Source organism: Ylistrum balloti, unplaced genomic scaffold (assembly GCF_031769215.1).
Source record: "Ylistrum balloti isolate Yb309-2 unplaced genomic scaffold, AGI_CSIRO_Ybal_v1 Utg369920, whole genome shotgun sequence".
Classification (NCBI taxonomy): domain Eukaryota; kingdom Metazoa; phylum Mollusca; class Bivalvia; order Pectinida; family Pectinidae; genus Ylistrum; species Ylistrum balloti.
Window position 1 is genome coordinate 167,860 of NW_026782038.1, and position 27,951 is coordinate 195,810.

At 34.4% G+C, this 27,951-nt stretch overlaps 1 protein-coding gene across 2 annotated transcripts; it reads left to right on the forward strand.

Moving 5' to 3' along the window:
• The first annotated feature begins 102 nt into the window (after positions 1–102).
• On the forward strand, positions 103–27,951 carry LOC132546884 (protein N-terminal asparagine amidohydrolase-like). 2 transcript variants are annotated; one of them, XM_060210612.1, is made up of 12 exons: positions 103–162; positions 7,410–7,460; positions 10,540–10,651; positions 18,100–18,205; positions 18,759–18,824; positions 20,525–20,627; positions 21,309–21,382; positions 21,786–21,839; positions 22,412–22,465; positions 23,712–23,812; positions 24,420–24,533; positions 24,962–27,951. In XM_060210612.1, the coding sequence occupies exons 3-12, from the start codon at positions 10,571–10,573 to the stop codon at positions 25,121–25,123; spliced, it is 915 nt and encodes a 304-aa protein (XP_060066595.1). In that variant the 5' UTR covers positions 103–162; positions 7,410–7,460; positions 10,540–10,570; the 3' UTR covers positions 25,124–27,951. The 2 variants fall into 2 exon arrangements, with proteins under 2 accessions (XP_060066595.1, XP_060066594.1); XM_060210611.1 differs by lacking the exon at positions 103–162 and adding an exon at positions 2,109–2,180.

Genomic DNA, 27,951 nt, shown 5'->3' on the forward strand with positions numbered 1-27,951 from the left:
TTCAGATAATCATTGCTGAGCTAGGAAAGAGGTTTGTGTCCGCAATTTTATCAGTGTTTTAGTGCATTTATACCGGAAATTATTAGTTACTACTAAACTGTAAAGCGGATGGCGGACTGAATTGAATGTGCCCTGCCCCAGTTGAAAGTCTCGGCCTTTACAGTAATCGTTTTGCTAATTTAACTTATGATGTAGTATATATGATCATAAATCAGTTTAGTTATTGAAAAATGCCATTGTTTTGAAAATGAAAATTAGCTGACTGAGTACATCAAGCTCCTGATGTAACGTGCAGTAACAGCAAACACAGGCACCTGTATCATGCAGGGGACTGGATTTTAGCTTATGTTGTTTACGTTCAATATACAGGTGCTCGTGCAGCAAGACATCGTCTGGTATATCATAAAGACCATATATATGATCAATGAAGTAATAATAACGAATTATCAAACGATGCAAGCCCCTTTACGAATAAAACACAAATATTACATAAATTACATTATAAAAACAAATAAAGTTAAATCGAGAGCGATGATGTAAAAACTTGATTTTTTTTTTTGTTTATATTATATACAAATGAATGGGAATTAGTGGGAGATATGCATACTAAAATTATGGTTATTATTACTGAAATGAAATAAAGTATCAAAAATGTTTTATATAAATTTTGGTACGTTTTGCACTGTAGACACTGAGGGTATATGTGCGATAGCATCGAAAACAATTGCATGTCACACTCCGAGGAAAGTAATATACTGGTACATATCAGCCATACTCTAAATAAGAATTGTTTGATTGAGAAAAAGAAAATTTATCATAAAAAATTTATAAAATTCTGCTATATCTGTATCTATACCCCCATTTTCAATTATCCTGTTGATGGTAGCATCAACATTTTGAGCATATTCTAACATCGAAGCATGACCAACTTTGCAATAGAATGTCTCATTTGATAACTTGTAATTGGCCTAATCAATGTAACCATCTGTGTTCATGAAGACCACTGCGGAGCCTTTGTCCGCTGGTTTGATCACAATACTGGTGTTTTGTTTTAAGCCCTGCAAGGCCTTCTGTTCTCCCATCCCAATGTCACAGGTCAAGTATAACAACAACGAAATTGCCTGCCATTCTTTTATTGGGCCTTCCCGTGAACAGCTATAGCATGAAACCCCTGAAAAAAATACACAAATAGCTGGATAGTACTATGACATGGTGATATGTTATGTAACATGTACGTTTTAATTTACTGTATACATGTCAAGTCCAATTCCGCGAATGAAAGTAATTGAAACGTAGATTATAATATTTACCTTCCAAAACCCCGTCGGTCTGGTAAAGTGCTTCATTCTGTACACATTTTGTACTATCATGCGGGCATATGTAAATGGACCCCAGAGGATACGTCCGTATATACGACGGTCCTGGCTATAGTGCGTCTTACACGCTGTGTAAAAGGGTTTTTATTATTTCACTGCCATACTCCACTCACCATTGCATGCTTTTTCACGACTCCTTACACCCTAATTTACATACAGGACGAAAACAACACCAAATATGGACGATGACACCACCACCCTGACACGACACGTGTAACAGGAACTTCCCAACATAGTTGACTAACGCGTACTGACACAGAAAATGATAAGACACTTTCCTAAGTTAATAGTAATTGAACTACCTGTCACACCAAGGTTATTTTTTTAAGTATGGTGCATTGTTGGGATATCTGTTTTACTTCATCTATAAATGCTTTCAATGCTGGAACTTTACTGGGTAACAAATTCCATGTACTTTTTTAGTTAAATTGGTTTACAGGGGTTGTTGTGGCAGAGTTGTAATTGTTTCTTCGTCTTTAGCATATTGTATACCAAAATGGAATTGTATGTAGAAGATTCTGATATCCTGGAGCAATTCTGCATTGTGCATTGTGTGTAAACTTTTTTTTAAACTCTTCTCCTCTTACATAACTGGATAGATTTCAACCAAATTTGGTCTGATGCATCATTAGATGAGGGTAATCATTTCTTAAATTCAGAATTTTGATTTGACCCCTAGGAGTCGAGGGACAGGGCCACAAAGGTGGAGGTGATGAACCCTAGTTCTCCTTTCTGCCTGAGTGGATTTCAACAAGCTTAGGCCTGGCCTGGTTCAGCAGGAAGGGTAGGCAATTATTTCATGAGGTATGAAACATGTTTAAATGACCTCTTCTCAATAACTTAAAGGATGAGGTTGCTGATATTGGGCCAACTTTCAAAGGTCACAGGTGTCAAATGTGTTGAAATGCTTAAGCACTTCCTCTCAATTACTGAAAGGCTCAGGATGATGTTATTTGGCCTGTAGCATGCTAGGATGTAGGGCTACCAACTTTGTTAACATGAATGACATTGACCCACTTTCAAGATCACAGGTATCAAATATGTTAAAATATTTGAATGACTGCTTCTCAATAACCAAAAGGCCCAGGGTGCTGATATTGGACTAACTTTCAAAGTCACAGGGGTTAAAAGTGTTGCCATGCTTAAGCAACTTCTTAATGAAGGAAAGGCCAAAGGTCTTGATATTGGGCCTGTAGCTTGCTTTTTCAGCAAGCAATACATCTGCAGTAATGGCGATCGTGTAGTGCATGTAAAAAGAATATGTTTTCAAATTTGTAGAAAATGTCTTGATGAACCAACAATGTCTTCTATGTAAACTGTAGAAGAGTTAAGCAATTTATTTTAGACCTATTTATTCCTCTTTCATACATAGGTCTTTATAATCAGATGACTGTTAAGGCCCATGGGCCTCTTGTTAATTAGAATGATCATCTCGTTTCCTGATGTGATTTTAAGATATTAAAACTACAAACCAACCCTTGTGCAGAATGGCCAGTTTTGTGTTACACACACCCTGCAGGAGTAACAAAAGTTTCATTTGGCAGACATGTAGGACCCTCTCGAATCGAGCTATGGCTGACTTGGACATAGATATAAATATATATTAATCAGAAGGGTTCTGGATATCTATCCGCTATTTTTCCTTTCATAAAAAAAACTGAATGTGCTTTATGTGTTTAATTATTTTTCTTAATTTTAATGTGCAGTACAACTTCATTATGTTTAACTTTAAAATAATGTACAATGCTGTACAGTACTGTCCATGTAGGTGCTGTTATGTTTTCATTTTAAGCATATTATAATTCGAAAGTATAATTGGCATTGAATGACAGAATTAGTGTCCACCTTTATCCATGATCTAGCTTAGAACTCAGGTAGCTTAGCTTGCTAAACAAGAGTTCGAAGTTTTTAGTAAATTGATTATTGCATATTTTTCAGATGGATACCACTTCTTTTTTTATTTTATTCAGGACTGTACAGTACAGCTTAACTTATAGATATATATTAGATCATTTGACAACTCCATAGGCAGTCCAATTTCTACTTATAAGATTACTTTTACAAATCTAAATCTGTCACTGATTTAAAACCACAAAAATATTATTGAAAAACCAGGAAACTTGTACATGAGTTTATAATATGAGAGAGATCCCTCAGCTTCCTGATTTTTCTGTAAGAGTTATCTATCTTTGCATTATTTGCATTGTCATCAGTAAATTTTCACAGCTGTCTTTTCAAGGGTTACAGGTAAATGTTCTATAAATGAGTTTATGCTCACCTTAGATAGATTGTGCCATAAACTTAATTTGTTAGAAACAAATGTTTTAAAAATACTTCCATTCATCTAATATGTACATGTGTAATCTGTTTTATATATATTGTTGTCAATTTTTGGCTTGGCTCATAGTGTTGTGGCTGTTGTGCTTCTGGAAGTCACTCTTACATTTGGTTTCTTTTCACATTTATTGTATGCCTAGTTCTTCTACCTTAATGATTTTGTTTTTGGTAGTAAAATATAAAGTTTTATTTTGAAAAGATAAGATTTTGTATTTCCACTGATTTTGAACAAATCAGATAACAGTATTTACTGTGAAAAAAGACCTTTTTACCATGAGTAATAAGGAATGTCAGCTCTTTTAGAGATTGTACAAATACAATCAGCAAGATGGGAGGAAACTGGTTAATTAATGCAATGCATTGATGCTGGCCAATCTAGATCAGATTATGTTTTACACATGTTGTATTTTCCTGCGTTCTGAACAATTATTTGAAGATTTATATTTTAACTGTGAAACTATATATGATATCAGGAAGTCATTTCTGCTCACCTGTGAAAAATATCGAAGTTTTCACCCCAATCATTGAAATATGACTACACTGCAGTGATTCGTCCAGGAAAAGTCAAAGCTTTTCAAACTCTCTTCAATATTATAACTTCATTATTTTATGTTACTGCTGTCTTAGTTTCATGAGAACTAAATATAAAGATCCTCCAACATGAATTTTTTGTTTTCTAATAATATACTCAACAAAACTATAAGCATAACTTTGAGCCATTCTATAAATTCTTGACCTGGCAATGTAAGTTAAGTTGTAAAACTTATATGAATCAATGCATGTAATGCTGTCAGCATGGAATATGTTTTCTTTTATGTCGATACATATGAGTGTAATGCATAGATCAAATATATTTTTGCAGTCATCTAACAGGAGCTTAGAAATTAACTAAAAAGAATGAAGAATGTTTTATCATACTCTACCATTTCATGTTCCCCAATATGTGTGATAGTGAATTGGTATCAATTTATATTTCACCAACTCTGACCTAGCTAACCTGGCCCAAAAGGCAAAATGAGCTATAGGGATACCACAGTGTTCGTTGTCCAGCATCCGTCATCTGTCCGTCGTCTGTTTGTCCATCTATCATCTATCAATTTTTCCTATAAATTGCAACTAGTCATGAATGATTAATAGGTATTTTTTTTTTATTAAATTGGGTCTTAAGCATCCTTTGGGGAAGAGGAACCAATTTTGTATAAATGATGGGTCTGAGATTTGGGGCCTGGGGGTGCAAGGCCTAATAGGGAAAATTTATCACTTTCTTTAAAATCTACCTTGTTCTTCACGAGATATTGTCCAAATTTGGTCCGAAGCATTCTTGGGTGAAGGGAAATCGGCCCCCAGGGGCCAGAGGGACAGGGCTCAAGAGGGAAAATCTATCAATGTCTTTAAAATCATTTTTATTCTTCAGGATTTGTTGGATATTGTCCAAAATTCGTTTGAAGCATGCTTGCATGAAGTGAAAACAGTTTTGTATAAACACTGGGTTTCGGCCTTTAGGTGCCAGATTAGGTCTGAAGCATGCTTAGGTGAAGGTCTGGGACCCCTGGAGCCAGCTGGGCAGGTCACAATGTGGAAACTATCAATTTCTTTAAAATATAATCTTTTTCTTAAAGAATTGCAGAATAATCTTTGAAGTCGGTCTGAAGCATGATTGGGTAAATGGAAATCAGTTTTGTATAAACAATATGTTTGAACCTCCTTGGGCCAGAGGGTCAGGCCCAATATGGGAAATAGAGCAAATTCCTTAAAATCTTGCTCCTCCTGTAGGAATGAAAGGATTTTGCCCATATTTGGTCTGTAGCATTCTTTGATGAAGAGGAATCAGTTTTGCATAAACTTTAGGTTTGGGCCTTTAGGGTGGGAGGAGCAGGGCCCATTAGGGGAAATAGGCCAAATTCTTTGAAGTCCTTCTTCTTCTGTAGGAATAAGTGGATGTTGTCCCAATTTGGCCTGGAAGCATGATTGGGTGAAGAAGAATAAATCTTATAGGGTGGGAGGGATAGGACCCAGTAGGGGGAAAAGGATAAATTCTTTAAAATCATTCTTCTTATGTAGGAATGCCTAGATTCTGTCCCAATTTGGTTTGAGACATACTTGGGTGAAGGATCAATTTTGTTTGAACAATGGGTTCAGGGCCACTGGGGTGGGAAGAGCAGGGCTAGATAGTGAAAAGAGAGCAAAGTCTTTCAAATCCTTCTGATGTTGAAACTGAAGACATCCTTGGTAAAGAGAACTCAGTTTTTATTTTACGAAGAGTATACCTAAGCCCCTTTTGGAATTAGATATAAGTGTTTTAAATACTTTCTTTTCACTTAGTCAAAATAAATCAATTTCAGCAAACTAAACCAGGTGAGCATTATAGGTCCTAAAGGCCAAGTGTTCAAACAGGAAACTGCTATCAGATTTTTTTCTTTCAACTAAAATACAAAGGAATGCAATCATGGCACTGAAAATGACACTTCAGTACTTCTGCAGTTGTAATAATAGTTTTCTATGCATGTTTGTACAGAAATTGTATGTAACAGAAGTGGCTGGCGATATCAATGGACAATATTGGTGATATATCAACCAGCATGTATATAGGTTAGAATATAATATGCATATGTATTTTAGTAAGGACAGTTCATTATCAAAACATGTTGACTTCAGTAATTGTCGGTGTCTAAATAAGCTAAGTTTGAAGTCTGGATATCTAGAGGCTGAAATTTAGTAAAATCATTTCACTAAAAGGTATAGAATTATAAAGACCTTAAATATATACAGTACTTCATTTACAATGATAAGGATTGGGTTAAATACAAACTTAGGAAGGCTGCCAATTTAATTCGTGTTGGTTTTTATAGATCAGTTGAGTGTGGAAGGAAAGCACAAATATTGTTTTCTGTTCTGTAATAGCAAGATTCTACACACTGAAGGTCTCTGTAACAGGTGGGTGTGTCACATCATATTATTAATTTTCATGCAAATAGCTTCCTATGAAATTACCCAATTAAATATTTCAGTAGGTATCAAAAATAGACAGTGTTACCAGAACAAAATAGAGATCAAAGATGAATTAATTAAAGAAATAATAATAAGAAGAAAATGTTACTTACAATAGTTGTTTTTAATTAATTTTTATTGTTATTATTCATTTGGAATATCTGTGGATGTATAAATATAGTAATATGCTTTTTACATATCATTACCAATATGCTAATTTCTCTTGTGAAATTGATAGTAGTTTTGTTATGTTAGCTGATAAATAGCTTTAATCCTGATCAGCATATAGCTTGTCGCTTCAAAGCCTGCCACCACTGGGCCTAGTTTTAAATCAATCAATCAACTGATTGGAACAGGTATGTGGTTGTAAATGGTGGCAAAGATAAGACATTTAAATGTGTACGGTAGCCAGCCACGGGTATGTGTAGTAGATATATACACCTGTACAGTACTTACATGTATATCTTAGAGTGCTCTGTAACTGGAACCTTATTTGTACCTGTCAAAGGTATGTCAATTGTCATTTACATTGAAGTATTGACATTTTCTTACTGCTTAGTTAGAATCTGGAATTTTCTTACTTAAAGGTGCAATTTAAATGTTATGTGACTTTGTCGTGGAATTTGTTGAATTAACTACTATGCATGGTATTTGACTAGCATATGTTTGGGATTTTTGGTGTATAAAGTACTTGTTGTTATGTTACAGGGCGTGTCAAGCTAAACTCCAACAGCATTACTACTGTCATTCTACTGTAATGTAAGTATATATCAATCTTTACATAACATTTTTTTAAATGCCTTAATAAGATTGCAGTACTGTTTTTTTAGTAAAATTGTGAAATTAGTGCATGCTGTAAAGAAAGCTTTAGGATGCGGTAAAAACATCGAACAGGATGAGGAAGGTGTGCAGTGCAATTAACACATATTCAGAATTGCAAATATAAGTAGCTTACTTTCTTAAAAAGAAATTGATCTCCCTATTGCGATCCTGTGACATTCATCTTGGTTCTTAACTCGCATTTAATAGAGCCCATTCCTCCCAATCTGCATCAGTATTTTCATTTCTCTTGTTTGGTGCTACTTCTCAGGGCATATTTGGTCTGACAATAGGCCTCATATCCAATTGAAATTATTTCACATTTTAGTCATTCATCACTTCCCAATTCACCAATTTTCTTTTTCAAAATGTGACAAAAATGCCCCATACTTTTCTAGTTAAAGCCTTGTCCTTTGACGGAATGAAGAGGCCAGAGATGATAAAATATACATGTAGTTACCTTCCATTTTCCTGTCTTATTATTGAAGGACAGCTTCATGTCATTTGGTGAGATAAGCTTCGTCTTACTCGTCCTTCCACATATGTTTGAGCTCTGCCGTTGGGGGAGCCAACCTTTGTATGAAGAAATGATAAGAAAATAAAGAGAAACTGGAGAATTGGACATTATATAAACATAAAGTGGAAAAATCATAAAATTCAGTTTTTATTACTTATGTAAAGCACCTAAAGTAGACTTAATTGAAGAATTTGATTAATGAGAAGCTAAAACCTGCTCCTTTTCCATAATGCTGCACAAGAGATGGTGTGACTATGCCAGTCATTGAGGCTGTTTTATGTCTTGAGAAAATGGAGCATATTTTGAAAAATTGAGAAAGATTTATGTGTATCATTAAGGTATGCAATGTATGTATATATACACTGTGCATGTATTGATACATGTTATATACATAGTATAAATATTATGTTATGTATATGCCTTTTAGTATTGTTCTTGTGTTCAGAATTATTAAGGGTCAAAGTGTAACTATTTGCAGAACACAACAAACTTACCTGTATCACCTATCCATTACTATGATGCAACAATGTAGTTTAGAATTTCATTAAAGTCAGCAATGTGAATTAGCTAATTTGTTCAGCATATTGTAACCAACCATAGTTATTCTGTTATAAACCCATGTAACCCAAATTGATCTCTGATTCAGTCTAGGTTAAGATTGTAGAATGATGAAACAACATCCTACGATTTGGATAATTACAAAATTTCCTTCACAATCAATACTTGTCATATCTAATATTGATGAACAGGATAAGCCATGCAGGTAAACATTCAATTATGATGAAATGATAACAAATTGATTTTCATTAAACTGTTCAGGCATATCGTGATTCTACCTGCAGATCAATACATGCAGGTAAAACAGACCAAGAAACTTGAGATTTTCATACACAACAATATCATACAACATAAAACAGTATTTCACTGAGTTCCCAGTAAGGGTGTGTATTGGATTGAATCTGGTATATTTCATTTGGGTTGAACTTACTATATTTCATATTTTTCTCCTTCACATTTAATCATATGATGATGAATATTCACTGTATAAATTATATTTCTTTTTTTAATGTCTTGAAAAGCCCAAGCAGTAAAGTAGCTTAAAATACCTGAAGACATCTACAATTGTGTGAGCTTTCAAATCAATGTTGTTGATATTCCACAAACTACAAGCGTGCCTGTCAAAGTACATTGTACTATATTCTGACAACTTAAATGGATGTGTATTGTATAGATATATTGTTCACAAAATGAATAGAGGAACTGTAATAATAATGTACTATAATGACTCGTAGAATAATACCCTCAGCCATTAATGTCAAAGGGTATTTCTAAAGACTGCATATAGTATTACATGTCAATATACCCTTATCAATGTCTTGTTTATTTCTGGTATGATAAAATGAGATGAAAATTTTTGAATGAATGAGAATTGAAAAAATTTCTATGAATACAACTCGGTTTCAGTATGATTACCTAGTACAGCTGTCTATGACTAGTTCAGTTTTACTCTTCATAGCGATATGATTACAGACAAGATAGTTATAATTATATACCTGAATAGATTTGTAGAAATATAGAATATAGTACTGATATATCGCTGTATATCAGAAATCTTGTCATCTCAGACTGGACAATAGTGTGAATATCAGGTTATTTTATTATACAGTACATTTATGGTTTGATTGGTTATGGTGCTATAAATTATGTAAGTGAAGTGCAGTTTAAATGGCTGCAGAAGAAAGGCCTGTTTTAGATTTAATGGGTTTAATAAAATATGCTTGTAGATAAAATCATGTTCTAGTTTTAAATGTTAAATTTTGTGTTATGGAATAATTTGCCCTGGTATGTACTGAAATATTTTTATTGTAACCGTGATTCAGTGTTTGCTTAAAAGGTGAAAAATTTTGGCATGCACTCAAATACATAGATGTGTAATGTTGTTTTTGAGGTACTGTACTTAGACTGTACCAGTAGAGTTCTTATAGAACTATGTTGTCTCCTTAGATTACAGTATCAGATTCTATACATGTCAGTTTATGTCTACAGACTAAAACCTGTCGAGTCTGACACACTGACAAATCCAATAAATTGTAGGCCAAATATGATGTCAGAATAAACATCCAAATATGCAGGTTTAGAATCGTTGTAAATTGAGAGGATTGGAATTTTCATCTACAAGTGATGACAAGTATATGATGGATGTGCCCAGATATCGGAATACTCAAGGATTTGATCTGACAAGTTTCAATGCTTAAAATGTATACAGAAAGCTTACTTATATACATAATTACTACCAATTAGAATCAGTTTCTTTCATGATTAGATGAGGTGTTTTGTCTATTGAAACCTGGTCAGTTCACCAAACATACACATATTGCAAGGCCACAGTAAGGATTTTAGATTTTTGTATTACCTGTACATTGTATAGAAAAGATGTTATATATTTGTCCCTGTTTAACCCCAGATAAGGTAATCAATAGTGAAATCTATTGTGTATTTCAGCCTGAACACCTGTGCTGGGGGATGTGACAACATGCCTCTGTTTATTAATGGACTTTCTATTGGACATGTTCCAAAATCTCTCCAAGAATTCTTTGACCGTTATGATTTTAAGGTAAGCAATTTTAAGGGACCTTATAGTAAGCCTTTATACAGGTACAACATTGATCCTAGCTTCATGTTTATCATTGTGGCTGTACTAACAGTATACACAATGTTTGTACATCTGAGTGATATATTTAGTTCATGTTAATTTCTCACTTTGTGATTCACTCAAGTTCAAAACTTGTGTGATTCTTCAATAAATCTATTTGAGAGGAGTTCAAATTGACCTTCCATAGACAGGAAGGTTGCAATCAACTTTTTCTTATTTTTAGATATTTCTATAAAAAAAATTGATGACCTGTCAAGTAACCAGCAATTGAGCAATCATTCCAAGGACTCCATTATTTAAACTTTAAAGCCCAGTTAGCTTAAGAGCAGATTTCATCCAGCACATGCTAAGAGACTTTGTAACTTTGTCATAATTACATTTACTAGCATTTGTTATTCTAAAAATTGTGTCAGTGATTTTGAAGTGATTCAAAAGCCAAAATCTGATGTTTATATTTTGTATTTTAAGTTTTAGAACTGCATATTATCTGTATAGTATAGTATCATTAATGTATATCTTACTTTTCAATGACTACCACTGTGTCACTTTCATTAGGTAAGTTATCAGTGAAGCATATCGCATGAATTTCTATACACGGTCTAGAAGTTATTGTTATGTTTTCTAATCAATCTGGGGTTTCTTTCCTGAAACTAGAATTGCTACAATTGATGTTGCTCCTAGCCAAACAAGGAGCATGGTTGAAGTAGAAAGTACCCAAGTAGAAACTGTCATGGTTGAACGATATTGTGAATCATTGATTGGAAACTGTCATGGTTGAACGATATTGTGAAGTATCAATAAATCAATACATTTTTCACTGAGAACAAGAATTTATAACACACTGCCATCTACTTTCTGCCATTTATAAGCTGAGTGGAACATGAGAGGCAATGTCACACATACTATCAGGAGGTAGCATTGCTGCATGGGAGATAAAGATGGTGTCACAACAAGGTCCTGAGTGAATTAAATGGCAGACCTTGAAGAGGAAGAAAAGTGTAAATATGAAAGTAAGGCAGTGGAAGATTTGAGATATGGTGAGACATCTGAGGTGAGGAGACCAGCCACAGGAAGAAGTGAGAACTGCAAGTGGACCTGGATGGGAAGCTTGTATTCCCAAGTATTATAGACACAACACTCTGCCAAGACATGGCACTGAAATAAATGCAGTCAAAGATTATCATCGAAGTGGAACTGGCAGTACCATGGGAGGAGAATGGTGAAGATGAACTTGAACAGAAGAGCTTTAAGTTTACAGACCTTACATATATGGCTGAAAGTAGATTCCAACCAAGGTCAACTGTATAGGTTTACCAGCTTATTTAATGAGCAAGCTTGTACATCATTAAGTAATGTTTTGGAAGGTTAATGAATGTCTTCATAAATCTTGGTAAAGCAGCAGGACTAACATCATACTGGATATAGCACTGTCAGAATGACATCTGATGAAAGTCAGGGTCCAGAGAGTAGTGCTTTGGGGACCACATCTATAGCAGTGTCAGAATGACATCTGATGAAAGTCAGGGTCCAGAGAGTAGTGCTTTGGGGACCACATCTGTAGCACTGTCAGAATGAAAGTCAGAGAGTAGTGCTTTGGGGACCACATCTGTAGCACTGAGAGTCCAGAGAGTAGTGCTTTGGGGACCACATCTGTAGCACTGTCAGAATGAAAGTCAGGGTCCAGAGAGTAGCGCTTTGGGGACCACATCTGTAGCACTGTCAGAATGACATCTGATGAAAGTCAGGGTCCAGAGAGTAGTGCTTTGGGGACCACATCTGTAGCACTGTCAGAATGAAAGTCAGGGTCCAGAGAGTAGTGCTTTGGGGACCACATCTATAGCAGTGTCAGAATGACATCTGATGAAAGTCAGGGTCCAGAGAGTAGTGCTTTGGGGACCACATCTATAGCAGTGTCAGAATGACATCTGATGAAAGTCAGGGTCCAGAGAGTAGTGCTTTGGGGACCACATCTGTAGCACTGTCAGAATGAAAGTCAGGGTCCAGAGAGTAGTGCTTTGGGGACCACATCTGTAGCACTGTCAGAATGAAAGTCAGGGTCCAGAGAGTAGTGCTTTGGGGACCACATCTGTAGCACTGTCAGAATGAAAGTCAGGGTCCAGAGAGTAGTGCTTTGGGGACCACATCTGTAGCACTGTCAGAATGAAAGTCAGGGTCCAGAGAGTAGTGTTTTAGGGACCACATCTGTAGTATACAATCTTCATTGTAACATTCCTTTATGGCAGGCAGGTATCAAATGATTTCTATTTAGTATTCAATCTTTTGTTGAAATATATGTGAGAAAGTAATTTCCTTACTGCTTAGGTATATTTACCCAGAATATTAGGTACAGTGTTATGTTCAGAAACCATATTGAATTTCTCCAATGCAAGTCGAGTACCTGTTTAGATGTTTCGTACCTGTTTTGGAGACAAGTTCTTACAAACAGGAGTGTAGCTGTTTAGGACTCTAGTTCATGTATCTACCTGGAAGTCAAGCACCAGTCAAAGATTATACCTGTCTTAGAGTTTAGTACCTGTCTAGGTGTCTACTACCAGCTCTAGTACATGTACATGCATGGGAGTCAAGTACCTGTTTTGGAGTAAACTTGTCTAGGTCTCTGTTTCACGGACCTACCTGACAGTCAAGTACTTGTCAAAGAGTAAACCTGTTTAGGAGTCTAGTACCAGTTTAGGTGTGTACTACCTACCTAGGAGTCAAGCACCTGTCTATGAGTATAATTGTCAAGGAGTCTAGAAGCTGTCTTTGAGTTTACTACCTGCCTATGAGTCTCCTACCTACCTAGGAGTCAAGCACCTGTCTAAGAGTATAATTGTCAAGGAGTCTAGAAGCTGTCTATGAGTCTACTATCTGCTAGGAGTCAAGCACCTGTCAAAAAGTAAACCTGCCTAGGAGTCTAGAATCTGTCTATAAGTCTACTATCTGCCTAGGAGTCTACTACCTACCTAGAAGTCCAGTACTTGTCTAGGAGTCAAGTACAGGATTATACAATGCAGGGGAGTCAACTACCTATCTTGGAATAGGAGCCTACTACCTGTCTAGGAGTCAATTGCCGATCCAGGAATATATATGTCTAGGAGAAGGAGTATACATACCAGGAGTAAAACACCTGTTTAGGAGTATACTTGTCTAGAAGTCTAGTATGGATATACTTATAGACATGTACTTAGAGTTTAGTATACCTGTCTAGGAATTCCTGTTCCTGTCAAGGAGTATACAGTATTAAAAACTTAGAGCTGGATTAAAAGTGGATAGCACTTAATTTGCTGTATTAAAAGTTGGTAAATGTCTTTGATATAATAAATGCTAATAATACTAAACATATTTGTTACAATTATAAAAATACAGAGTACACTACTGCATGTGGTATACTGTATTTATCAAGCCATAAGCCCAGGGGTCCATAAAAAATCAATCAATCCAAGGGGGCCAGCATACAAATTCTTACCCAGTGTCAATAAATCTAAGGTGGCCAGCATACAAATTCTTACCCAGTGTCAATTAATCCAAGGGGGCCAGCATACAAGTTCTTACCCAGTGTCAATTAATCCAGGGGAGCCAGCATACAAATTCTTACCCAGTGTCAATTAATCCAAGGGGGCCAGCATACAAATTCTTACCCAGTGTCAATTAATCTAAGGTGGCCAGCATACAAATTCTTACCCTGTGTCAATTAATCCAGGGAGCCAGCATTAACATCTTTCCTAGAGTCAATTAATCCAGGGGAGCCTGCATTAAAATCTTACCCAGAGTCAATTAATCCAGGGGGCAGCATACAAATTCTTACCCAGTGTCAATTTATCTGGAGGGCCAGCATACAAATTCTTACCCAGTGTCATTTAATGCAGGGAGGTAGCATTCAAATCTTACCCAGTGTCATTTAATGCACACAGCTAGCATACAAATTCTTACCCAGTGTCAATTTATCTGGAGGGCCAGCATACAAATTCTTACCCAGTGTCATTTAATGCAGGGAGGCAGCATTCAAATCTTACCCGGTGTCATTTAATGCACGCAGCTAGCATACAAATTCTTACCAGACATAGCTTATTGTTGGGTAAATACGGTAAGTCTCCAAGTATTTAGTACTCTCACGTTCTCCTCTAATGTGTGTTTATATATATATACCATCCGTGTAAGTACTGGGGTCAGGTAGATACACTGACTATCATTACAGGTATAGAGACTTCCAGATAGCTTTCACTTGGGTTCCAAACATTGATTCTGTAATTATCTGTTATAAAAGTGTGGACCTGTCTATGAACGACATTGGTGATAACACAGAGAGATATATATACTATAGTGATAGGGTGCTGAAATCTCCAGGGATATAGCAGTTTATTGAAATAGAATTAAATGTGTCAATACTGGACTCAAGTGGACTGTTGAATATATGATAAGGATTATAGCTCCTATTACACAGTTTCCATACCTATTATAATGGATGGCAATAAACTTGTAATTTCAACTCACTGGTCATTCAATTTTTTTTATTCTAAATTAAATTTGTTATAAAGTAACTTGCTCAAGTTCCATTCAGTTTTGATGAAAGTTGTCTGGAAGGAAAATCATTGCTAATGCTTTACATGTTATATGGCTTATATGAGTAAATCAGAATGTAACCTAGTAATGATACATACTCTAGTCCCTTGTAAAGCTTGATATCTGATGAAGTTTAATGAGACATACTCTAGTCCCTTGTAAAGCTTGATATCTGATGAAGTTTAATGACACATACTCTAGTCCCTTGTAAAGCTTGATATCTGATGAAGTTTAATGATACATACTCTAGTCCCTTGTAAAGCTTGATATCTGATGAAGTTTAATGATACATACTCTAGTCCCTTGTAAAGCTTGATATCTGATGAAGTTTAATGATACATACTCTAGTCCCTTGTAAAGCTTGATATCTGATGAAGTTTAATGATACATACTCTAGTCCCTTGTAAAGCTTGATATCTGATGAAGTTTAATGATACATACTCTAGTCCCTTGTAAAGCTTGATATCTGATGAAGTTGTTTCGTACTAAAGGTAATTACATCATTTGCTGTGATCTAATCACTTTTGAAAATAATTGTAATCCACCATCATTCTGTTTTATTCCCAATTTCAGTGAAAGTTTTGTTTTGTTTAACAATTTATTTAATTCATTGTTTTCAAATTGATACCAAAGACTCGTTAAAATGATTCATTTGTATCTCAGAAAAACAATTGAACAAATTCAATACTGAATTGTAAAATCAATTCAATTTTTATCCTGTCCGTTCTATGGCACTTTCGTAATATTCTACACTGTGCTGTTGTAAAATAACTTAATTGTAATCTTACCAAATTATCTATATATCTATCTATACAGTTATAACTGCCATCCATGATTTAATATTTAAGATCTTCATAGGTTGAAAACTAAATTCTGAAAATGATGTGTTAATTTACAGCAATAGATCCATGTACATAATATCTTGATTCAAATGTTTGTACATAATGATAAAATATATCATATGTATTGTATTATATAACACCAATAATTTTCAGTAAATAGTAGTTGTGGAAATCAGTAAAGAAGATACATTTTGACTGAGTGTTCATTGTTTATCTGTTTTTTTATAAAGCCATTTACTGTAGATTAGTCAATGATATTCCTGACTGTACATTATGACCTGTGTGTGAGGTGGGACTTAAGCCTAGTTCTGTACGTGTATACCAAACCATATCAGATGACCACTGGCAGAGATTAAATCGTAAAGTATATCCACACGTATTCTTACACGTATTCTATCTAATGATTCATCTAATTGTATTTGTACTTAGGATAGGGAAACTTGAGCCTTTAGAATCCACTTATCATAACACATAGATTTATGTAGGTCATATTTTGGTATACCCGTAAAGTACAAATGTATTACAATGACATAATACTTAGGGTTTTATATTCGTGATTTTTATTAACAGGTCTTACACAAACAAAAGGGCCAGAACTCATGGCAAATTTAGGAGCAATCTCATTGATATACAGAGTAGCATGGCACTCTGCCTTGTTTGCATTGAACATTTATGAGACACATATGATAAATATTTTAAACCTTGTGTCTGTAACACATTGCATGTACATATGTTGCAGAAATCACTATTGTTCATATATGTGTGGGAGTATACAAGTATTTGAACAACTGTCATATTTAAAGTAGATATAACAACTGGGTTTTAAAAAAGACATCAACATGTCTGTGTGCTCTAAATCTGAAGATAAACAATCACTTGTGTTTGGAAAATAAACATTTTCCTCTGTAACTTGTCAACACCTATAACAATGGGTGGTTATTTGATCTCTGTGATCTGTGGTAGGTATAAGGTGCTGCACAGATGTCAGCACACCTTACCAGGATTAAAGGTCATTGTCCCAAGTCACAGATGGACAGATAAAGTCTAGAGTGTCGGGTACAAAACAACGTGGCCTCACATTTCTTCATTATAAAAACAAAGATAAAACTATGATTTATTTTGAAGAATGTAGATATATGACTTGTGTGTTGTTTGTGGTTCTAATTGAAATCATGATCTGGTGATTGAGATCACATTTACAGCGCTGGTTTGTCATCTGTAGTTTGTATTAACATAGCACATGTAGCAAGTATCACATTCCATTTACTTTGTATTGTTGATATATTTCTGACAAAATGTAGACTTAGACTTCAACATTTTTTACATCAACTACCTTTAATGTTGCCATCAGAATTGTGACTATACAAGTAGATGCCCTCACCATTTCCATCAGAAACATGTTTATACATGCACTGGTAGTTGTCCTCACCTTGCCACCAAATTGATATATGATCATACATATACATGTATTTTCCCTCACCATTACCATCAGATTTGTGAACATACATGTATTTGCCCTCACCATTACCATCAGATTTGTGAACATATATGTATTTGCACTATCATTACCATCAGATTTGTGAACTTAAATGTATTTGCCCTCACTGTTGCCATCGGATTTGTGAACATACATGTATTTGCCCTCACCATTACCATCACATTTTAGAACATACATATATTTGCCCTCACTGTTGCCATCATATTTGTGAACATACGTGTATTTGCCCTTACTGTTGCCATCAGATTTGTGAACATACATGTATTTGTCCTCACAGTCACCATCAGATTTGTGAACATACATGTATTTGCCCTCACTGTTGCCATCAGATTTGTAAACATTCATGTATTTGCCCTCACCATTACCATCAGATTTTAGAACATACATATATTTGCCCTCACTGTTGCCATCTGATTTGTGAACATACATATCGTTGGCCTTATCATTGCCATCATAATTTACATGACAACGTCTACAATTATATAAATAATCACTTTTGCCATTGCCAGAGCTCGTCCAAACGACTGTGCTGTCAGTCCTGTAAGATGCATTCACAGGATGAAGGGGTTTTATATGTTGGTCAGCGAGAGATGGCAGTCACTTCTCCCGAGGATGGTTGGTTACTTTTTCTTTTGTCTTTCTGGCATTAAAAGCCTTAATTGTCTTCTGTTGTATACGCTAACCAAAAAAACCTTCGTTAAACAGAATATTTACATATTTCCTATCATATTTTTGCCATAAGATTCATTAAATACGCCATGATTTTGTGCTTGAATAACTGTTTTCAATTTTTCTTATTTAATTAGTTTTACCTCAAGAAATTTATTTTTCAACAGACTATAATCAGTTTATTGATTTTATTTTCAAGATGCAGAAAATGTTTTTCACAATTTAATTTCTTGCTGAACTGACAACCTTTAATAATTACAGTTACACTTAATGTGATATGACCAATTGTGATATCAAAGAACATACTTGGTAAATAACTGCTGTGAAGGTCATTATGAAAGTAGGGAATTTCCTCACTCAAGCTGCCCTGATAACTGATTCATTCAAGAAATTAAGTTTGTTGTTTGAGGGCAGCCAATTACATCACATTTTAACTTATTGCTCTATGACTAAATACATGAAAGTATACCTTAATTATCATTTTTGTCTTGAATTGCAGGAGTGTTCAACATTCTAGGAACAGAGGATGCCACAACATGCCACATTGTTGTTCTACGCCATACAGGTACAGTAACTTTTGGTCTTTTATTAAATGTTTGTTGAGATATCTAGATGTTTTATGTCAGGAAGTTAGATATTGGATTATCAAATCTATTTTGTAATAGGTAGTAACTTATGAAGGTAGCTAGTACTCGAGTTCAACTAATAGATAGTGAAAAACCTTCTAAATCCAGTGTTCCTAAATATAATCCTTAATTTACATGTTTCAGCATGTTGGATTTGAAAAAATGAATATCTCAATAAAATCGAAATTTTACATGTAATTCAAATTAAAAATTGATGAAATAAGGGTTAAATAAAACAAGAAAAAGATTTACCTTTTGAAAATGTACAAGGACAATAAGATGGAGTATAATGGAAGAGAAAGCATCTTCTGCTATATCAGCAATTTTGGCATATTTAATCTTGGTCAGTCTAAGCAAGTAAGTTGTCATGTTCTTAAATAAGAACGAGGTAAAAAACAAAAGACAACCAACAGCATACTATTGAGCTGCAAACACCTCTGTCTTCATATCACATAAGGGCAAACACCTCTGTCTTTATATCGCATGAGGGCAAACACCTCTGTCTTCATACCACATAAGGACAAACACCTCTGTCTTCATACCACATAAGGACAAACACCTCTGTCTTCATACCACATAAGGACAAACACCTCTGTCTTCATACCACATAAGGGCAAACACTTCTGTCTTCATACCACATAAGGGCAAACACTTCTGTCTTCATACCACATAAGGACAAACACCTCTGTCTTCATACCACATAAGGACAAACACCTCTGTCTTCATACCACATAAGGGCAAACACTTCTGTCTTCATACCACATAAGGGCAAACACTTCTGTCTTCATACCACATAAGGACAAACACCTCTGTCTTCATACCACATAAGGACAAACACCTCTGTCTTCATACCACATAAGGACAAACACCTCTGTCTTCATACCACATAAGGGCAAACACTTCTGTCTTCATACCACATAAGGGCAAACACTTCTGTCTTCATACCACATAAGGGCAAACACCTCTGTCTTTATATCGCATGAGGGCAAACACCTTCGTCTTTATATCACATGAGGGCAAACACCTCTTGTCTTTATACCACACAAGGGCAGACACCTCTTGTCTTTATACCACACAAGGACAGACACCTCTGTCTTTATACCACACAAGGGCAAACACCTCTGTCTTTATACCACACAAGGGCAAACATCTCTGTCTTCAAACCACACAAGGGCAGACACCTCTGTCTTTATACCACACAAGGGCAAACATCTCTGTCTTCAAACCATACAAGAAGACAAAGGATTTCTTGTACATTGATGTACATAAGCAGTGGTAGTGTTGTCCACTTCTAGTCTCACTTTCTTTTCTCAATTGGAAGTATCGAATACCATCATCATACACTGTAGTTCTTTATCCTTGGATCCTTAGCTATACTGCCACCACAGAACTAATCTCATCACAGGGATTTTGGGTTTTCAACTCCCCATGCCAGCCACCCTGATAATGCAACAGGTACTAATGTCTAAAGGTCTGTGCCATAGGCACTGTACATGCACTTGTACAATAAAAAGAAAATGCTCTATAAATTATGCAAATGAAATTCAATTTCATATAGGCAATATAAGTTCTTTGACCAAGGAATGTATTGAGTAAGAGAAATTATATCAATCTGGTAAAAATTTCATGGTTATTGCAGGGTCTGGAGCTGTATGCCTTGCTCATTTTGATGGCTCAGGTGTACAGAAGGCAGCCAAGGAAATGTTGAGGCTTGTGAAAGAGTTCCCAGACAGCAGTGGAAGGTAAACTACTATTTCAATCTCTCCCAGAGTGTATAATGGTATGACAGTAAGTAATGACAACTATGGTAACAAGTCTCTATATCTTGGGATTAATTATCGTGTTATTAATTTTTTTAAGTGCCTCAATAACATAAAAAGGTAAAACCAGGTAGCAAATCCTGAAGATATAATTCGATATAATATGTAATATTCTGATAGCAGATATTTCAGACTGTTCAGCAGTGTGTTTAAATACTAATGTTATGTGATATTATTTGTAATACATTCAAATATCAAAGTGTGACCACAGATACTGGCATGTGTCACAAACTTTTGGTAGATGTTTGTACAAATTAACAAGATGAAATATGATAAATGTATTTGTTATAATTCAAATAAAACATTGGTTGATATTTGAAGTAAGCGTGCAGTAATACACGGACAAACTCTCATGAGGTTTCAAACTAGGTTTATATCTAGAACCTACAAGTGCAAGGCTCATTGAATTTATTTCATAATATTTCCAAATTCCTCAAAGAGAAAATTTATTCTTAAAATATCCTTCCTAATTAATCATTTTTTCCCAAAATGAGATAAAAAGGCCCATTCCCATATGAGTGGGAAAAGCCTAGTATATAAACACTTCAATATTTACTACAATATGACATTATAGTGACGATGATTATTTTGCATATATTGCAGACTGGAGCTCCATTTGATCGGAGGTTTCTGTGATGAGAGAGGTGTTTCAGCTGAGCTGTCCATAAAAACACTCGGTGAGCTGCACTGAGCTATCATCATATAAACTAATATCTTGTTATTACACTCCCTCATGATGCAGATAACACTGGTGTAATTAGGGGATTGTTAATTATTAGCTCACAAACATCTTCTTTTCAATAACCAAGAGGACCAGTGTACTGATATTGGGTGTGTAGTATGCTGGATGAGAGGCAAGCATGTTTGTTCAAATGAATGACCCTGATCCACTTTCAGAGTCACAGGGGTCAAATGTCTTAATACTTTTTAGTAACAGTGAAGTAATATTTGGCATGAAGCATGTATAGATGAAGATCTAGTAATGCTAACCTTCAGTGACCTTGTTACAAATAATTGACTTGAACACCAGTGTATGGGATTGTCTATGAGAACTATCCTGATATATTCTTTCTGTTACAGAGGCATTCCATGACATTGAGGATGACATCTTTTTGGAAACCTGCTGTATCACAGGTATTTATATCTAGGATTGTGAAATGTCTGCTATAAACGTATAACTCAGCTTTAGGAATTGGTTTATGTGTTGTTATGTGATGTAATGCTGAACATGTATAAGCCTGTAGATCTGCACACATACTGCCGTGATTGACACCTGGATCTATTCACATACCTTTTTATCCCTAAACACACCAAATCTGCTGTTGTACAGTGTAACCATTTGAGATTGCTGGCAAGAGATAAGCCTAATCACACAATAGTGCAACATGGACTGAATCCCTGCTGCTCTCTCACTCATATGATGTATTATTTCAAGAGCTTTTCTCACCTATTGCTTCATTACTCAGTTCAACACTTCATGTCTTAAGGCCTTTTGTTTGCTTTTGTCAGCTATCCTTCCCTTTGCCCGACCCTCACTTCTACCAAACCTACATTGTAACATATCATAGTGTTATTGCTTCTTTCATTATGTAGTCCAATGTTTAAACTTTAAAAAATTAATACTTCAATGAAAGTTTTAGTCTTTAGAAAATACAATGTACTAAAATTGAAGGAGTATTCATATTTATCATTCTTGTTCCTTGTAGACATGAATAATATCCGGAAGAAAAATTTGCCTTTTCCCAATATCTATGGCATTGGTAAGTAACTACAGCATATTCTTTACTTTTGTTTTACTTTGGAATATTGCAAATGTTTCTTTATTTGATAGTTCAAACATTTTGCATCTTGACCAAAAGGTCAAGCAGAAAGAATGTAAGGGTTTCCCTTTTAAGTTTTATTTTCTAAGTCTGTGTCTTTTGCAATTTCATTCCATCCTCAAATATAGGGAAAATCTAACACCTCAAGCTTGACAACCTCTACACCATTGTTGCTCAAATCTTCATGATTTTTTTCTACATATTATTGATAACACTGATAAACATGTTTTATAAATATTTTTAGCCCACTATCCTCAGAAATCGGCATGTCCTTGGTCCATCATTCGTCTGTCATCGTTCCTTAAACTATTCTTGCTTATGCTACTTCTGAAGAGGTACTGCATGGATCTTTATCAAACTTCATACAAAGGTTCCTGTTGGTCCCTAATTGCTCTTTTGATATTTGGACTGATCAAAAAAATGAACTGTTGGCGATCTTGGATTTTGACAATGAAAGTTTGTTATTGTTATTCTTGAGCTGTAACTGGATGGATCTTTCTCTAATTCCATATGAAAGATTATTATTGCTATTTCTTGAGAAGTATTGAATGGATCTTTCATATGTAGGTTCCCTTTGGTCTCTACTTGTGTACATTTGATTATAGGACTGATCAGAAAAGCAAATTGGCAGAATGGTGGCCATCTTGTATTTTGACTGTGGAAATTTGTTCATGCTAATTCTTGACAAATACTTGTTGAATTTTTTTCAAATTCATACCTAGGTTTTCCTTACTCCCTATTTCTACAATTTTGATTTTTGGACTGATCAGAAAAACAAAATTGCCTGTTGGTGACCATCTTAGAGGAATTTAAAAATTTTAAATAATTAAGAGCAGAAGGAGGAGTGAAAAAAGGAAAGTACCCAACTTTTAAAGAATAAATAAAGATCAAACAATGGTGGGCTCCAAGATCTCACTGGATCTCTTGTTTGATCAAATACTTTCACTAAAAGGATATAAGTACATGCATTAGTTCAAAAAATGCCTTCGATTTTTTGCTGAATATTCTGTATTTCTTCCTTTTGAGGGAAAACTTGTGGTAGATTTGTAATGAATTGTCAAATAACTAATTGTTACAATAAATTTATTTAGCAGTCTTATCTTTCCAACACTTGTCAGATCCTTCATTCTGAATTCTTATGATGGGTTATGTATCTTTTGATAATTGACTGTATAATTGTTTACAGCTATAGATATTAAAACTGGGGAGATATCTAAAGCGAGCTTTGCTGACCATGGTCCTGACCAGCCACTGAGAAGTGCTCGACACTTTACAGGATCTGAAGACGTAAGATAGCTAGATATTTACTTCAGATTTTCATTTGTAAAATGTTGTCAAGAGAGTTGTTTGCAGAGAAAAGTTCGGATATATTGACCCTAGAAAAATCTACCTGAAAAAAAAAATTTAAAAAACAGGTAAAAAAAGAATATACAGACACTAAATTATGCAACTTTTTATGTTTCTTTCATAACTTATGTTGTTAATTTTCACTTGGTACCCATCAATGTATTTTTTTAAGAGTCTTTACATGAGAAAATTTCAGGAAGTTACCAATATTTACTCTTTTATTCAGTTCTGGATGTGAAAATTGAATTGAAGTTTGATAATTAATGATAATTGAAATTTGGCCCAACTTTGATTACCAGACTTGGTCATCCACTATCTGACACAATTAAGGAAATTCAATACCAATAACATAAAAAAAAGTTGCATATTTCTGCTTGGTGAGGGCTTTTGTGTGACACCCGAAAAATCTTGTTTCCATGGATGAAAGAAAACTTTAAGTTAGTGTGTTACACTTTTGATGTAGGCAGATGTTAGATTTTGATTTTAAAATGTTATCTGGGATATCATTGTATGCAATCTGAATATCTTATCTATTGATGGTTTCCAGGTTCTCAATATTTATGACCCGAAAAGTAACACGCTCACCATTGGTCCCTTTAACTATTCAACTATGGATGAAATTGACCTTCTATGTGGACTTCCAAAAAGCTTTATCAGAGAGGTACTTAATGAAACATTGTTGGTACATAAACATTGAATTATCAAAACTGCTCTACTTCACCTCATACCAGATAACAAACAAATTATCACAAGCAAAACTGGTAAAAGTATATTGACGTAGGGGAGATAACCAACTTTTTTTTTTAAATATTGATTTCATAAAAATGATAAGTTGTATCAATTTTTTATAATTTGATAGCATATTCTTTGGAAGAATTATTTCATCACACTTTATTGTTGATAGAGCAATAATATGCTGAATTTAAGGGGAAAAAGAATAGATATCTAAAATATGAATTCTTAAAAAACCAATTACTGGACACATACCATAGGCTTTTTTTTGTTTTTGTTTTTTTTCTTTTTTTCCATATTACAAGCTTTGTAACAACATTTCAAAATTATTAACTGATACTGATGTAATATTTGTAGCACCTGTCAACATCACCTGAACAGGAACCTCCTTACTTTGAAGACCATGTACGTGCAGCACTACTACAGATTAAGGAGCATCCGGAGCCTCTCAAGACAGTGTTTAAAGATGGAAAACCTCACTGTTACAAACTGGAGAACAAAAAGTGGAAACCTGTATGATGATGTAATTACAGCATGTGTATTCATTAGTGGTCATTTGTCTTGTTACTGTTAATCAGGATCTTAAGAGTTGTCTCCCTTGGTATTTCTGTGATATTCATTTTACTTATGTTTTCCATGCCATTTCATATGCACTTCATCATGGAAATTTCCAAGTGACATCATTATCTCTGCATGCTTTATAATGGGAAAATCATGTTGGAAGTTATTTACTTATAATTTTGTCGATTTGGAGATGAGGCGTCATAGTAGATGCGGTCAGGTGTTACTGAGGCAGCCATGAGAAACTTGCATTTAACTCCATCAGCAAGTCATATATCATCTCAGATTTTATTTACAGAGGAGGTAGTGACAAGAGTTATTGGTTGTTGATGGTAAAGCTAATTAAACTGAATGGGAAGATTTTTTTATCCATCATCTCAGAGCCAGCGAGTCTGAAAAGTAATAAAGATTGACTTTTTTGAAGACATAAATTTTGAAAGGTTTTTTACTCAAACTCTCAGGAACTGCCTCAAAATCAGTTTCAAGAATCTACTTAAGTAAGTGTGGTGTCACCTGAGTATTGATGGAAATATCTAAGGTACAACAAATTCTTTATCTGAAGAATGTTATCATATTTCATATCAAAATTATGTTTGTGATAAAATGTTGAAGTCATTTAAAATGTGTATGGAACTTTCTGAACTGAGTTTGTGCCTTTTTTCGGCATCTCTTATACCAATAAATGTAATCTCATTTTTGATAGAACATCCACTCTTGTGTTTTAATGCTTAATTTCCAATTATAGAATTTATCAATTTTGTAAATATATTTATCTGACAGTATGCACGTTTTATAGAAATGCCAGTGATTTATGTTTGTGTTGTCTTTATGTTTTGTCAGATTGAAGTCGTTAATCTGGGTTTGAAAAAGGATATTAAATAAACACTTATTTGTCTAACTTGGAGTTTACTCATTGTTTCAAGAGCAAACATACTTGAAAAAAAATCGGGAAATATGTTTTACATAATGTTTATCCGTCCAGAAGCATAATTTGTAATGCTGCTTGCAGACTGGTAGGTTTTCTGTAAAGTTGATATGTTGTTTGCCAAAGTTAAAAAATATTAATTCAGTTTGATTATATTAGGATAAAACTTTCATACTTGAAATGTAATTAATAAAACTACTAGACAAAAATTTGTACAATAGTTACTGTGTGTTAAATGTAAATTAGTTGGTGAGGAAAAAATATCTTCAAATAATTCTTTCCAACAGTAAAAGATACCTGTGTACATGTATGTTAAGTATATTTGTTAATTTTAACAATATTAAGTTTGTTATTTACCTGTAAATCACTTGCATTTCATGTGGGATTTATTTTCACATTAATTTTTGAGGAGAACCAATGACAAACTCAATCCCTCATGATTGCTTGTTCAAAACTCTTCATGACATCCTTGTTATTCCGCTGTTATCACAACTCGCTTTTACAGACACTTCTGTGAGTTTATATATTCCAATTCATATTATCACAAACTTATCTTTTAAACATAGAGTTTAAAACATGAAAAAGAAGTATGTTATTGAATTACAATATAAATAGGAAAATTGTATGATAAGTATAAATATGCTGGTAATATGAAACGCTACACAATATGTCTGTCCTATTGAAGTACTTTTCATCTTACTTTGAAAACAACTCCTAAAACTCTCCAAGCCGTAAAGCATGTGGAGCATTCGTTTCTACAGAGTAGTCTGTACTCGTAGATACCATTTACAGTATCTCATGACTGAATCACTTTTCAGGTATAGTTGCATGACTGTCATAGACAAAATGGCGACCTATATAAAGCTATCAGTTGCTTATATGGGAAGTTTTTTGAAGTCCATGTCTCTGATCACTCTCACTCTCATCAATGATGAATTCATAGTCATTTCTAGACTAGGGTCCACAGAATCATGTATTCGCGAATTTGTCTGCATTAAATGAAGTATTCGAGAATTCTAATTGATTTATGGCAGTTTTCTTGAAAGTTAATGTATATGATATAAACAATGAATCAAAAATATATCTCATGTTTTTAGCACATGTCAAGTCTTCAAATACATGTAGGTAATGTGTCTCTTCAATTCAGACTTTACATGATTACTGTATATGTACCCTTGAGTTTAAACTTCAGTAGAATTCATAACTAGAACTGAAATAAGGGGAAGAATCCATGTTATTACATTCCAAAAATTGACAAAGAAAATATGAATAAAGCAATCAGTCTCAATGTTAAAAATCATTAGATTATATGCAATTTTTTTTTCTCTGTTTTGGAAAGATCAAAGTTTTAATGTTGTTTTCACATCTTACAAGCTTTCTTGTTATTTTATGAACCCTTTTAGTATGTGATACCATTAAATCTAAGTATGTCCACCTTGTCCCAGCCACTGTGATTTACTGCCAGACCCAAAGCTAACAAAGGGTCTGTATTATAACATGTAATGCAAACCTCTGTATTACCAATGAAGGGAAAGACCTTTAAAGAATAAAAACTTAATTTAGGATTATATAACTGAAAATATATTTGTAACTGATATTTCCACTACAGCAGATGCCGTCTATCTTAATGACAATTTGATAGGTCAGTGTATGAAGACACTGTCTTGCTACCAATGTGGCAGTATAAGCAGAAACCTATGATTGTGATGAGTGATATAATATAAAAAGCTTGTCCTCACTACTCATTGCTTGTAGAAATTAAATATGTATCAGCTGAAAGTTTTCCTGAACCAAGCTGTTGTGGTTTATGTGATAATTCTACATGTGTATGACAATTAATTGTTATGAATTAAACATTTTA